Genomic DNA, 15,540 nt, shown 5'->3' on the forward strand with positions numbered 1-15,540 from the left:
CTAAAAAGTGGGGCAGGAGCAAACAATGGTGGACACTATTCTTGTCATTCCAAAACATTGCAAATAGTTTCCCCTTCTCCATAAACTTGTCACTTTTTTTGTTTTCAAACCTATTTCTGTAGATGGAGAAGTTTAGAAACATCCTGCAAAAACATGGAAGCTGGGCTTCTGTTCTGTGTTGTATATAGAAAAATTCCAAGCACACATCTGCAAACCTGACTGTAGCGTTTTCTTTACATTGCAGGCAAATGCCAACTCGGAGAATGTCAAATTGATATCTGCTATATTATGTGCTGCTCTGTATCCCAATGTAGTTCAGGTAAGAGGGTAATTTGTTCTCTGTGTGTGTTCATGTGCACATTGCACCTCCCCCCCCCCCTTTTCAGCATTCTGGCCACAGCATTCTATACGAACTGCAGCTTCCAGACAGTCTTCAAGGATAGCTCCGCACAAATCGCATTGCAGTAATCTAATCTAGATATTACTGGGGTGTGAACCACAGTGGCAAGATCTTCCTTGTCCAGGAAGGAACGCAGCCGGCCTACCAGCCAAAGCTGGTCAAAAGCACTTCCAGTCACTACTGTTTATCCAACAGGAGGCTTGAGTCCAGCAACACTCCCTAGCTATGAACTGTTCATTTAGGGGTTGTGCAATCCCATCCAGAATAGGAGATATCCCATTTCCTTGGTCAAGCCTTCCCCCCACTAGCACCACCTCTGTTCTGTCACGATTAGGAGTCAGCCCTCATCCATTCCAAAACTGCCTCCAGGAACCTGGTTATGGTTTCCACGGCCTCCCTGGAAGTGAAAGAGCTGAGTGTTATCTACATATTGATTGGAACTCAGCCCAGATCTCTGGATCACTTCTCCCAATAGCTTTACATACATGTTGAAAAGCTTGGGGGACAAGATGGAACCTTACAGGACACTGTAGCCTAGATGAGCTTTCTCCCCCTTCTTGTCATTTTACTACACCAATCTAATGCTTTTCTTAAAGGCTTTTCTCAGTCCCTGCTCCTGGCCAATGCTAGGCTGGCACAGCACCCGCTCTGAAACCTACCTTTGAGATAAGATTGAAACCTCCTTCCTGACTGCTTTTCCAGGCTGGGATCGGGAGGCACTGGCCTACTGTGGTTCTGGTTCTACCTGGAAGCTAGGTTTCAGTCACTGGTGTTGGGGGACTCCTGCTCAGCCTCTTGGCCTTTGGGGTCCTTCAAGGTTCCATCTTGTCACCTGTGCTTTTTAACATTGTCATAAAACTGCTGGGTGAGGTCACTAATATGTAGATAACACTCAGTTCTATCTCATACTTCCAGCTGACCACAGGGAGACTGTAGAAACCCTGAAATAGTGTCTGGAGGCTGTTTTGGAATAGATGCAGGCTAATAAACTGAAGCTTCATCCCAGCAAGACAGTCATGCTACTGGTGAGCTGGAGGTCTGAGCCAGGATGAGGTTCTGGATGAGGTTGCACTCCCTTTGAAGGGAAGAGGTCTGTTGTTTGGGGGTGCTCTTGGACCCAGGCCCACTGCTGGATAAGCAGGTGCCAGCTGTAGCCTAGCCAGGGTGGCTTTTACCAGCACTTTTCTGGGCAGGAAACATCTGGGCACTGGTCCTTCCTCCCTCCCCAATGTTTAACTTGCTTTTTTTTAAAACTCTGATTTTAATTATTTTAATTACATATTTGTGCACTGGTTTTTAATGGTCTTTAAGATGAAATTTTAATTTATATGCCTTGTTAGCCACCTTGGTGACCCTATGAGGGAAGAAAGGCAGGGTAAAAACCTTGTTAATAATGATTATAACAACCACCACCTCAGAACAGTGCCACCCAGTCCCAACTCCAAAAGGTGGTCCAGAAGGGCACCATGATTGATGGTATCAAAAGCTGCCAAGAATTAACAAGGTTGCACTCCCACTGTCCAGCTCCCTGCTTGTGACCGAGCTGAACTTTGAACTGCAGTGGACTGGTGGGTGGTTTCCCTCATACTCTGACTCACTGTACTGTGGTGTCTCTGGAAAAGAGGTATTCAGAATGGCAAATAACACTGACCTGTGACATGGTGAATAGGGTGTTGAAACAGGTGGGGCTGGGGCTCAAAACCAACTGAGAAGCTTGCTGGATGAGCTGGGACCAGTCAGCCACTCTCTGTATTTAACCTACCTCTCAGAGTTGTGAGGGTATAAGGAAAGAGCGGGAACCATGTGTGCAACCCTGAACTCCTTGGAGGAAGGGTGGAATAAAAACATAAACTTGTGGCAGTAATAATAATGATTCTGGTACTCTTCTGATGTGTTTAGCATCTTTGGGAGTGCCTACTAGTGCTAAAAGAAACCAAGTCATGGCATGCCCTGAAGCTTTGAAATGAGGGCTTAGTCCACTAGAAACATCTCCAACTGTCCAATCTTGTTGAGATGAATGCGAGTTGCTTACGAGTAGTTCTGTAACTGTTTTCTACTTTAACCATTTTAGGTGAAAACTCCAGATGGGAAGTATCAGAAGACCAGTGCAGGAGCTGTTAAGATGAAACCAAAACCTGGGGAGTTAAAATTTGTTATAAAAAATGAGGGCTATGTCCATATTCATCCATCTTCTGTAAACTATCAGGTGATTTCCCACCCTGTCAATAGAGCAAAGTACTGAAGTCATTGCATGCATACACAGTTCTTCATGTGGTATGTGCACACACCAGTCAGCAACCCCTAATGCAATTCCATGTAGCTATAAACCTGTATGCTCCATTGTAATAAACTGGCCATGTGCTTATGCAGATGTCCCTATGAGCTTTCTCCCCCATATTGTTCATTTTACTACAACTATCTAAAGTTTTTCCTAATGGCTTTTCCCAGTCCCCACTGCTTGGCCAGGCTGGTCTGGCATAACAAAATGGAATGTGTATATTGTGTAAATAAAATTACGTCTGGTACAAAAGATGTCATTTTACTTATACCATTTTTAATTTTTGTCCTGTGTGTCTTGGAATTCAATGTTTCAGACCAGGCACTTTGAAAGTCCCTACTTGGTCTATCATGAGAAGATAAAAACCAGCCGGGTATTTATTCGAGATTGCAGCATGGTGTCAGTCTACCCACTGATCTTGTTTGGAGGAGGCCGTGTTAATGTTTACCTCCAGAAGGGCGAGTTTGTGGTTTCCCTGGATGATGGATGGATTCGGTTTGTTGCAGCCTCGCACCAGGTAAGGAAACCAGCAATTCAAAATACAGGAGGCTTCGTATTTTGCAGTGCTTGTAATGTACAGCCATGAATAAAGCATATTACAATGTGCCTGTCACACACACTTACTCCATGTGCAGGCATAATGCTGACAAACTAGGAAGTCCTGTGGAAGCAGGAGGCGGGACCAGTACACTTGAAGGTCCCGTGCTCAGTGCTAGCCACATCACATGAATGATTGAAATCATGAGTCACAAATGGCGATGGTCTATTGTATTGACTGCCCACCTGGGTACCACTTCTCTACAGGTTATTAGTGTATTACGGTGCAGTTTAACTTTCATTACCCGAATAATAAAGAGTCTTGTGACACCTTATAGACCAACACATTCACTGAAGTATAAGCCAGAGCCCACTTCAGCTGGGTCAAGGTAGAGAGCCATCCTGTGTCCTAAATGCATATGGAATTAATATGCAAGATTGAGTCCATTAGCATCTCCAGAAATAATGCTAGGTGCAGTAATAATAACCCCTATACTTCCAAGTCAGCCAAGATCAGCTGAGCCCCTGCAAATGTGGGAAGCACAGTTCTCTCCAAGAGCTCAGCCTTGGTAATCAATGGATTACCAGGATTCTCAGCTTGTTCCGTTGAAGACATTTTGCTACAGCAGCCAGAAACTGGCTGAGATCAGCTATAGCAGTGCTGGGTGATCTAGTCAAGGAAATATAGAGCAGGGTAGTCCATGACTCATGTGGCCCACCCCTGTACACATGTGTATGTGTAAGAACATTTCTTGTGTTTTCAGGTAGCAGAACTAGTAAAAGAACTTCGCTGTGAGCTTGACCAGTTACTGCAAGATAAAATCAAAAACCCCAGCATGGATTTGCTCACCTGCCCCCGCGGATCTCGAATCATTAGCATGATTGTAAAACTTGTGACAACACAATAATGTCAGCTACGGAGGATTTGTTACAAAGACTTACAGGCAACCGTTGCTTGGAAGCAGAATAATAGGAACATGGACAGAAGCACAACTGATGGTTGTATTGATATGGCACTGATCACTATAGGGCTGTGACAGGGAGCATAAGGCGAATCCAAAAGCTGCTTTCTCTGGAATAGCCCTTATGGATTTACTGAAACTAAAGAAAGTAGTTGATGGGTAGAAATTGAAAATCATGTTTGCATATTTTAATGAAAAGCGTTTCTTTTCTAGAAGTGCCCTTCCGTATAATATTGATTACAGTTTCTCATCCTGACCATGGAAACGTCTAAAACAATGTAGAAAGATTAATGCTGATGATTCTTGTCAATATAGTTCTTTTTCTCATCTAATAAAGCATGTTAAGCTTCTTCCTGTGAAGGAAACTGTTGCTGTATTGGTTTAGCTTTGCTCTTACAGCTAAACCAGGATCCAAGTGGCTTACCATAACAGGTATCTGCATTTTTCTAAATCCAAAAATGGATCTTGCTGTGCCAAAAATTCTGTCAGTAAACTCCTCAGTATGGGAATAAGTGTAAACTGATGCAACTCATCAAAGACAATGGTTCTTACTAATTCTACAAGAGAGTAGAGTTTAAAGAGTTACAATACTTTCCATCAGTTTCAGTTGACTGTGAAATGGTGGCAACTCCTTTTTTCTTTCAAGACTAGGTTGTACAGTTTACACTTATCAGAGGAGGAGGAGATGTTTTTAAAATGCTCCTTTGTGTTTAAAAAAAACCCACCTCACTGCAAGTAAAAAATCTAATTCAACAGAAAACTTCTAGTATTGTCCCCTCCCTCTTGCGGTAGTTTGCATGGATTCAAGGCTTATTTCTGACAATATTCACCTTTGGGGAGAGGGGGAATTGGTGGAAATCGTTGCAACCTTATCTACAAGTATTGGCACCTTAAAAAAAAAAAGCACTGGACATGTTTAGTGGAAGGTGTTACAAGACCACAACATGCAAAGCATCCTCTACATGTGTAGAGTTTGTTACCCAGGACAATTATCTTGGACAGAACAGTCTAGTGTATACCTGCTGCGTCACAATCTGACTCAGCATTCCAGTTAAGAAGGAAAAAGAGAGACTGAATCTCAATTAAGAACACCTTTATTCTGCTAACAGGCTTGAGAATACCCCTTTTATAGGATGTGAAGTAGCTAGACGTCAATGGTTTCTGTTACTTGAGTTTGGGATGTGCAGTGGGATTGTAGAAAAAGGGGCGGGGAGAGTCTGATTTCCCACTGGTGAATTTGGAGTGAGTTCAGATGCAAGATCATCTAGGGAAAGTGGAAGTCCTAAGAATGGGCATGTGAGGAGCAGTGCTGGGGCACATCTTGATTACATAGGTGGAGTGATTAAGTTACCCTCAAGTTGGCTGATTCAGGCCTCTTGGACAAAGTGGTTTGATGGCCTGCCTTGGGCCTGTGATTGAATTACTAGAGGTGGCTGTATTGTGAAGGAGCCTCTGGGCCCTCAGGTTATTGTCACAGAATCACAGAGTTGGAAGGGGCCATACAGACTTTCTAGTCCAACCCCTTGCCCAATGCAGGATGAGCCTAAAGCATCTCTGACAAGTATTCATCCAGCCTTTTCTTGAAAACTGCCAGTGAAGGGGAGCTCACCACCTCCCTAGGCAGCTGATTCCCACCTTTGAACTACTCTGTGAAAAAGTTTTTCCTAATATCCAGCTGGTACCTTTCTGCATGTAATTTAAGCCCGTTGCTTTGGTTCCTATCCTCTGCTGCCAACTGGAACAGCTCTTTGCCCTCCTCCAAATGACAGCCTTTTAAATATTTAAATAAGAGCAATCATGTCCCGCTTCAATCTCCTCCAAACTAAACATTCCCAAAGCTCAGCCTTTCCTCGTAGGGCTGAGTCTCCAGACCCCTGATCGTTCTCGTCACTCTCTTCTACACCTTAATTTTGTCCACATTTTCTGCACCCTCTCAATCCTGCAAACTTGAGCCAGTTACTCATGACCTGGGATGTGAAGGAGCTCTGGAGGCTAAGGGCGTTCTTTGGAGCATTCCAGCAGTCAGACCACTCTTAAACGGGACCATCCAAAAGGATTCCTGCAAGTTTCAGGGCCTCCTGACTTGATACCAATACTGGCAGTCAAGTCAGAGGATCTTTTGGGGGTGATCAAATGCAGGCGTCCTTGGGCAGGGTCAGCCTCATAGGTAATAGTGGAGAACTGGGGAAAGGGCATTCTCCACCTGTTGTGTTACATGGTACAGAGCACTCTTCTGTTTCATTCTGTGGCATGTGTAGACCTAGCCAGCCTGAGATTTGATAGAGAACCAAAGCAAATATAGTCATGAGCGTACTACTGGCTTGTCTTGAGCCCACAATAGGGGTCTTATTTTGGTACAGTTGGTTACGCTTTGTGGCCTTAGGTAGCCTGGCAGCTTTTTATATAACAGGCACAGCACAATTACATTAATGGGGGACCCTCTGAATTCAATAATATAAATTTGTACCTCATAATCCCACGTAACAAACATTTGTCTTGGGGAGGAAAATATCTAAATGAGGATAGCTCCAGTAATAAAATTTATCAGTGTATTTTTGGACAATTTACTGTGATTTTGCATTACTTTGTCCAGTTTGGTGTAGTGGTTAAGAGCACGGGACTCTAATCTGGAGAGCCGGGTTTGATTCCCCACTCCTCCACAAAGCCAGCTGGGTGACCTTGGGCGAGTCACAGTTCTCTTGAGCTCTCTTAGCCCCACCCACCTCACAGGGTGATTGTTGTGGGGTAATAATAACACTTTGTAAACCGCTCTGAGTGGGCATTAAGTTGTCCTGAAGGGCGGTATATAAATCGAATGTTGTTGTTGTTTGTTGGTTGAAAAAAACAATGAACTCTTCAAATAAATAGTGATTGCTAAACTAGTTTTTTTTACTCCTTTATTTTGCCTGAAGTGTGACACTTGCACATTGGAAACCACAAGGGAAAATTCAACATTCTTTATTCACTATTCTTTATTCACTATCTTGACAAAATATTGGTCTCAGTCTCTTAACATTTAGGTAGATTTGCACAACTAAATTATAGGGTAAGCCTTCTTCCTTTTTTTTAGCTGATGCAGTAGCAAGTGTTCAGAAGCCTGAAGGCAGATTACAGTAAAGTGTAGATCAGCCCCCGCCCCCAATTTTTACATGGATGTAAGTACAAGGCCGATTCACCCCATCAGAAGTAAACATTTGACTTCTGTTGATGAGAGCTCAGTAGTCAGAAAGAGACTGTATCACTGAGATTAAATAAAGGAATTATCATCAAGCAAAAAAGTGACAAGTTGGTCCAGAAAAACAAACCTGAAAACCAAGAGAACAGTTTTCTCAGTCTCCTTCTTCCAAATATATAGAACCTCTTTCAGGTGTTATGACAAGCTTCTTGGTACTAGTTTTGACCTTTACTTAGCATACTGACTGAATTCCTTTCTTGGATCTCAAATGGCACAGGGGTGTGTAAGGGCGGGGGGTCAGTGTTAGAGCCCCAGGTGCTCCCAATGTACTTTTTATTATTTAAAACAATTTCTGCCCCTCTTCACCACCAACCTTAAATTGAGACTAATACAAAGAGGGCCTCCCCCACACTCTGGTGCTGACAGAATATGGCTACCCTTTTGCCTGGAACCCATAGGAATTCAGGAGGCCTGAAATGTATTAGTAAGAGTACAAGGTAAAAAGGTTAAAATAACCCTCACACTATAGCTTGGCTCCAAAGCACCAATCTCCTCCCTACATATATATTTTAATATTAAGCTACATCAGAGGATCCAATCACTGATTTCTCACATAACATGTAAATAATATGAATATGTAACAAGGTATTTCTTTCATTGATTGCTCTCCTTTTTCACTTAAAGAAAACTTTCTACTTTCAAAATATATTTGCATAATCTTCAGCTTTACAATAGAACTTCAAGACTCCTGTTACTGTCATGCACATTGCGCAACAAATGTTGGCACATCTTTAAACACACCACTCACAGGTAAATACAAAGTCTATTTCAGAGGGAGAAGGCAGAGTGTAGCAGTTGCAGGAATCTATCATTCACAAACTCTTAATAAACAGTTTTTAAAACGATTGTCCTGTGTTTGTTTAGACGTTTTGTTTTCTGACTACACAGAGCCTGATTTATGTTAATAGAGATGATTCATAAATATTTTACAGCAGGACAACTTGAGGAGGTATTAGTAACTGTTATCTATTCCTTGTGATGTTTTCACACGAGCCTGCAAACTGTTCATCAGGAGAAGGACCATTTCCAGGATCCCAAAGCAAAAGGAAAAAGTCAGGTGTAACTTTTCTTCTATATGTAGCATGTACGCTTTCAGTTAAATTGGGTATTCTGTACACAAAAGCAGCATGCCAGAAAATCTGCTTCACTTCAGTAGTGACAGACATTTTGAGAACAATTAAAAGACAGACCTAATTTGGAGGGGAAAGGCAGTACATTTATTCTACAAGTAAATTAAAACTTTCTCCCACTACTTGAGAACTATACCTGACATTGCTGAAGCGCAAGATAACCTTGTATCAATTCTTGGACTCTGGACAAAATTATTTCATTGGAACTATTGCAGTCCTCTGGCCTATAAGGTGGGTCAATAGTTAATACCCCTGCGACACATAGCGTTGTTTGCAACTCTCCCTGTTCTTTCACAGGAATATGGTTTGTCTCCAGCCAACCCTTCAGACTGATCTTCTTTCTCTCCATCTCTTCTTGACTATACCGTTGCCTCTCTTCTGGCATGAAAAGGTGTGAAAGCTTCTCTTTCATTGTATCATCTGCTTCATTCACTATTTCAACATCTTGAACTGCATGCCCCAGGACTGCTGAAATGGACATTTTTCCATTCTCAAGAGGCTGTGCCAGAAGAATACTGTCAAGGAAAGGGATGCAAAGTCTAATAAGGAACAAGATCTCCCCCTTTTCTCCCCCAAAAGTTGCATGCTAAACACAATATATGGGCACCTTATCCAAACACACACACTAATGACTCACCCTTTCAAGTAATAGCACTAGCAAGTATTCAGGCCAGGATACTGCAGCCATTCACTCAATGAAAAATCACTACCTGGACACGTGATAACATTATAGGCTGATCCCAGGGCCTCTTGTCAACAGAACAATTACTATTCCAGGATCAGTTGCTATACACAGAAGCAACATTCCACAGGCTACACAGCCAGCCACGTTCCCTTCACCCTACATGCCCCATGTCTAATAAGAATGGCATCACTGCTATAAGTTGGTGCAAGGAATTCTCATGAACCAAATTGCATGTAACATTGGAGGTGGGAATGAAACAAGGAGTGTTGGGCAAAATTGGGAGAACTAGGCAAAAGTAATTGCTGGCAGTAGGTGGGGACAATTTTACCCCATTTTTCCTTCTCCTTGCTGCCCCACTTTTCCCCTAAGGCTCCCCAATACCCAGATCAGCTTATTGGAGAGGAGTTATTGCTGGGGGAATGTGGGAAAATCCATGCCTCTAAGCACCATCTGCTTGCAATTCATCAGACTGAACCCATTATACAATAGTCAATGCCACTGATTTATTGACAGCTATTCTAAGTGGCATCCAGATGACAAGTATTTTGGTGGCAATTCTGTGTACAGGTTCATTGATTTCCCTTCCCACAAACCCAAATGATCAACCAACCTCTTTCAAGATGAGGGAGGTAGAGAGGGATGGACAGGGGATATGCCAACCACTTCATTTCTGAAGAACAGAAAAAGTTATTCTGGGTATTAGAACCACATGCATTTTCTCTTGCTGAGTAATGCTTGCCTGGTAATAGATTCTAGTTCATTAACTGAGATGAGGCATAAACAATGGTGTATGTAAAATCCTTTGCTGGTACTCCTGATGTTGTAGCTCCATCTATTGGCTTGGACCCACTTGCAAATAGGGCCACACTGAAGAACACTGATCTTGCACAGATGGAAATCAGTGACAGCAGCTGGAGAGAAGCATGAGGGGAACAAAATCATAGGATCCACGCCTTTGTCCTTCAACCAGTTTGGCATAGTGGTTACAGTGGTGGACCCAGGATCTGGATAACCCAGGTTCAAAATGCCATTCTGCCATGGATGTTTGCTGGGTGACCTTGGGTTAGTCACATATCTTGGGCTAATCTACCTTACAGGGTTGTTGAAAGAATAAACTTGAGGAGAGCAATGTAAGCTGCTTTGGGTCTCCATTGGGGAAAAAGGTATAAATGATATAAATTAATCACACCCATTCGCTACCACCCCTTTCACCCTTGGCTCTGGCCTTTCTTATACATTCTACTCTATTCTTACAGGAACCAGTGACATCATAACAGTTACCGTGGCTTTTTAGAACAATCTTATTCATCATAACTCAGTCTTTTACTGAGAGCTGCCTTTGAGGCATGTTGTCAGGCAGAATGATGGTATGTAACTATTTAAACAAAGGAAAGAGTGCCAGTGAGTATAGCCAATATATTCCATAGCTTCCACCACTGAGCTACTGCAGCCTGTTTCACCATGTAAAATTAAAAAGCAGTGCATCCTTCCAGAGCTCCTTGATAGGGCTCCCACAAGAGCCAAGGCCGGACAGGTTTTCTTATTATGCATTACTCCACCTCCTTTTGCAACTTTTAGAGCTTATAGCAGCACTCTCATTCCACCACTAACCCTGACATTTCACCAATGAACAAATCCCACAGGGCCTCAAATAAATATTCTTCCCATCCGACTACCTTGTTTAGCTGTCCAACTTCCCAAAAGATTGGAGCAAAAGAACTCTCATATTCTGTTGGCCAGTCTTCTCATGCTACTTGAACATTAGAAGCCTGTGGCCATACTGCATCAGACTTTTTTCGTACTAAAGATAGACTGTTATCATTCCAATAGTAAGATAGGTTAGATCAGTTTTACAGATTATATTTAAATATGTTTTTCTGGCAACAGTTCTTTCAATTCTGGAGAAAATAACTTTTAATTGATAACTTTGTCACAGTTTTCATACTTGTGTACAGGCCAGGCTCCTACTTACTTGGCTGATACTGGGTCAACTGTTAAGACCCATCCTTGATATGTGTTTTTCTCAGCAGCCAGAACTTTGACTTCTTTATTCACATAACTCAGCCATTCCAGTGGGCTCTTCTTCTGCCACTCTGTCATATCTCTTAGTTGGTGGAAGTAGAGTGGGAAAATGGACTAATAATTTTCAAAAAAATGAAAAAAGAACTCAGTTGCACCAAGTCAGAACTACAAATAGGCAACTGGGCCAGAAAATGCTTGGAGCAAGACTATCACTCCAGTGTTTCCCAAACTTCTGGTAGCTGAAACACATTTTGTTTCTGAATTAAGTTGATAGCACACTTATACTTCTTTCCCCCTCCCCCAAAAGTTTACTTTTAGAATGTGAGATAATAAAAATGATCTATGATTAAGTCTACTCTTTATGCCTCTGTATAAACCACTGTTTGGTGTAGTGGTTAAGAGTGCCAGGACTCTAATCTGGAGAACCGGGTTTTTCCCACTCCTCCACTTGAAGCCAGCTGGGTGACCTTGGGCTAGTCACAACTTCCTGGAGCTCTCTCAGCCCCACCCACCTCACAGGGTGTTTGTTGTGGGGATAATAATGTAATTTGTTAACTGCTCTGAGTCTCTGAGTTGACTTTGAGCGGAGACTTATGTAGATTACCATAGTCTAGTCTCAATGTTACCATAGCATGAATCCAGGCGGCCAGATCAGCTGTAGTAAGGTAGGGGGTCATCTTCCAGACTAGTCTAAGTTGGAATAAAGCATTTTTTTGCTTCTCAAGCAGCAGTGCTGAGTCTAATATAACCCTTAGGTTTTTCATTGAGTCAGCCAGGGTCTTGCTGCTATGGACTCAGCTCATTCCGATCTGAAAGCTGAACAACATAACAACATTTAATTTATATACCACCCTTTAGGGCAATTCAACACCCACTCAGAGCAGTTTACAAATTACGTTATTATCCCCACAACAAACACCCTGTGAGGTGGGTGGGGCTGAGAGAGCTTCAGGAAGCTGTGACTGTCCCAAGGTCACCCAGCTGGCTTCAAGTAGAGGAGTGGGGAATCAAACCTGGTTCTCCAGTTTAGAGTCCTGCGCTCTTAACCACTACATCAAACTGGCCTTCTATGCAGTTATACAACAAGTAAGCAATCCCTTCCAAAGACAGCTAATTGAACAAATGCCAGTTTGACAGTAGTTAAGAGTACTAGAAACAGCAATGCAACCTACTCTAGGAGCAAGTGCTTTAGAGTGCTTAGAGTGACCTCAAGGGATACCTTGAAAAACTAAACAATCACTGCTCAGACTGTGCATACAGAAATAGATGCACAATGGCAGTAAAAAAAATCCTAGAAGTGGGCCCTTTATTGTAACATAGTGCACAGTCGTTCCTGGTAGAGAAAAGGCTTAAGTACTACTTAAGGATATGATCCTATGCATGCACACTTGCTATACTAGGGAATAAGTATCATGGAACTGGATGAGGCTCACCTCAGAGTAAATAGAGTCGTACTGTACGAACCACTTGTAACAACATCCTCAGAGTACTTAAAAGAGCACTTTTTACACACCTACTGATGCCAAGTGTATAAAAATTCTTAATAAATGCAAAATAGAGGATTTTTGTATCAGTTAAATTGCATATGCTTTGTCTTAGCAACTCGGGAAAGGGCTCCATCTGAAAGCCACTCTTCGGCAGTTGGCAAAGAAAGAATGCTAATTCACAAAGGCCCTCGCCCAAAGAGGGAGCCACGCCAGGCGGCGACGCGAGGACTCTCGAAGGCGAACTGCGGCCCACTCGGAGGAGCAGGGAGGGGCTGGCTGGAGCGCTCCGAGACCAGAAGCTTCCCAGGACCCCTCAACCCGCCTCACGCTTTCTGAGGCTCGGGACTCCCGGGCGAAGGCAGCGCGACCAGACGATCGGCAACCAGGGAGAGGCGCTGACCGAGGAGCCTTGCAGACCGTAAGAACCGTTATCCGCGAGCCTAGAACTGAGTTGCGCATTTCTATTTGGAAGGGTGCACCTCCACCTCTAAACCAGTCCGAACCCTACCGTGGCTGTTTTAAATAACCCCTTCCTTGCTGTTACACTTGCAAAGGAAACGTTAGTTTCAGTTAGCTCATGTAGAGTCCCCACTCCATCCCCTCTCCAAATTCTAAAATACGGAGAAAGAAAATGAACAGAAACAGCATTTATCTTCGATATCTATAATCTTTTTTCTCTATTAGTTTTCATGAAACAACCCGGGCACCTTATTCAAGCCCATATGCCTAACTGCACGACACCTTCGTTCCCGCTACTCAAGCTTACGCGCCCGGGTACACGTACCGAGAATCAGTCAACCACACCGCTAGATCCACAGCTCTTCCTAACGAGAAAGAAGTAAAAGCAAGGTACTACTTAAAACACACACACACAACCACGTTGTCCTTCAGACCAACATCCATTTACACTAGAACAGAGTTTAATACATGTGCAAAGCTTTACGTCGGTCGCAATTTCTTGGACCCAGAATGCACTGAAACACTCATTTCCTCTCAGTCGCAGCTATACCCGGAAGAAGCCCCGCAAGCGCGTCCCTTTATTGAATATGCATAACAATGCAACCTTATGCAGCGTCGACGCCCACTGATTTCAATTGGCGTCAACTGGTGTAACTCTGTTTAGGATTTCAGCGTTAGTCAATGTTACGCCTTAATACTTCGTCTGAAGAGACGTGTTTGGGAGGTTTTTTGCCTTATTATACATTATTAAATTTTATTTTCTATAAAGTCGTTTGGATGATAATTTTCTTTTTAAAGTCTGTAGTTATACTGATGTAAATACTTTTAAAAATAGGTTAGGACTTTCATGTATATGAAGCCCTTAATAACATTTATATAGTACGTTTCACATGTTCAAAACTCGTGACATGCATTACCCGCGAACAGGCAGGCAAACATTCTTGTGTTGATCCTGTAAAGATAAAGATTTCCTAGCCCTTTGTAAACCTAACTTCTATACATGTTCACTCAGCACTAACTGCTCCTAAATTCAATGGAACTCAGGAGGGCCAATAGATTTAAAAGTTGTCCCACTGCACCATTTGTCAGAAAGACAAGGTATAAACGAAGTAAAATTTTAAAAACTGCCGAAGAAGATACCAAGCAAATAACAGTTTCTTGAGGGGGTGGGGGTTAGGTCGGCAAAACAGCAGGAGGAGGAGGCTTATGAAGCAATCTTAAACAGCTCTAGTCAGAAGTAAATCCCATGTAATTCAATGGGGCTTATTCTCAAAAAAGTTTCTTTAAGATTATAGTCTTAATCCCCTCCCCCATAATCCCAATTTGGGTAGTGAGGCGGCTGGGATCTCTTAGAGCATTGGCTACTCACTCTATAACTTAAACAGAGTTACACTCTTCTAAATTTGAATAAAGAAAGGTATTGTTCTGTTTAGGTCAGCGTTGTGAGATTTGGAAAGAAAGTCAAGTAGTAATCACATCTGAGTAAAAATGCTGGAGGCAGGTTTAGACTGTTAAATTCTCCAAGTAGAATCACTGCTTAAAAATATCTAACGTTCTATACGAATTCCGATATCCTAGCTTATTTACGGAGCTATACACAAGAGAATGCCTCTCTTTAGTTAAAGGTAAATTGTGCTGTTGCATGGCAAACCCATGAAGTTTTCAGAGCAAGAGATGAGCAGAGGTGGACTTCGTGTGCGTGGCAACCTTAGTCCTGTTTGGTGGTCTCTCTGCTTAGCTTTCCAACTCTAGGCAAGATCGGGCTACTCTGAGCTATTAAGGGTGCTACTTTCCTTTATTTAAGAGATGGGAAATCCCCAGTTTCTTCTCCAGACCTTAGACAAGCAAAAACGTTCAAGCCCAGAACCTCTAAATAATAGGTGGATATGGATATGTTAAAGGAAGTGGAACCAGAACAGATGAAGGAAGAATTAAGTGGGAAAGCATGCCTGATGGCTTAGCTGTTGTTCTCAGTACACTTGTAGTAAAATGATGTACAGGTGACCCTAGACCAACATGCAGAAAAAATGCTAGGCAGATACCTCATAATGGGCCTTCTATGCTCAGAGAACCCTGAGTTCCCCACATTGGATACAGTTTCTGTTTGGCTTTAGATGAAATGGGCGAGGTTCTGTTGTCTTAAATGACCAGCCATACATAACTCTGGTGAGATAAACTGGCCTGCAGGACAGTTTTTTTTTCCTTTGGAACTTCCTGTCTTTCCCCCCTCACTTTGGCTTTCTGGACTTCTGTAGTTAATGAATAAAGAGTTCTGGCAGGACCAAGAAGAGAAAACTATAGTTAAAAGTGTCCTCTGGCATTTTTCAAACTTTCACTGATGGAAA

The 15,540-nt window shown here is 42.6% G+C and overlaps 2 protein-coding genes across 5 annotated transcripts in view; one reads left to right on the top strand and one right to left on the bottom strand.

Annotated features, from left to right (window-relative positions):
• DHX57 (DExH-box helicase 57) overlaps positions 1 to 7,059 on the top strand; it is a 36,384-nt gene extending 29,325 nt beyond the window's left edge. For all 3 annotated transcript variants that reach the window (XM_054985167.1, XM_054985184.1, XM_054985175.1), the window contains exons 21-24: positions 245 to 319; positions 2,472 to 2,606; positions 2,995 to 3,195; positions 3,980 to 7,059. In XM_054985167.1, the coding sequence (XP_054841142.1) occupies positions 245 to 319; positions 2,472 to 2,606; positions 2,995 to 3,195; positions 3,980 to 4,123 (555 nt within the window). In that variant the 3' untranslated portion in view covers positions 4,124 to 7,059. The remainder of the gene's footprint in view (positions 1 to 244; positions 320 to 2,471; positions 2,607 to 2,994; positions 3,196 to 3,979) is intronic.
• Positions 7,057 to 13,719, bottom strand: GEMIN6 (gem nuclear organelle associated protein 6). 2 transcript variants are annotated; one of them, XM_054985206.1, is made up of 3 exons: positions 13,521 to 13,719; positions 11,200 to 11,331; positions 7,057 to 9,057 (listed from the first exon to the last, which is right to left on the bottom strand). In XM_054985206.1, the coding sequence occupies exons 2-3, from the start codon at positions 11,325 to 11,327 to the stop codon at positions 8,673 to 8,675; spliced, it is 513 nt and encodes a 170-aa protein (XP_054841181.1). In that variant the 5' UTR covers positions 11,328 to 11,331; positions 13,521 to 13,719; the 3' UTR covers positions 7,057 to 8,672. The 2 variants fall into 2 exon arrangements, with proteins under 2 accessions (XP_054841181.1, XP_054841171.1); XM_054985196.1 differs by having other exon boundaries at positions 11,200 to 11,363.
• Between the last annotated feature and the right edge of the window lie 1,821 nt (positions 13,720 to 15,540).

The sequence above is a fragment of the Eublepharis macularius genome, chromosome 1 (genome assembly GCF_028583425.1).
Source record: "Eublepharis macularius isolate TG4126 chromosome 1, MPM_Emac_v1.0, whole genome shotgun sequence".
Classification (NCBI taxonomy): domain Eukaryota; kingdom Metazoa; phylum Chordata; class Lepidosauria; order Squamata; family Eublepharidae; genus Eublepharis; species Eublepharis macularius.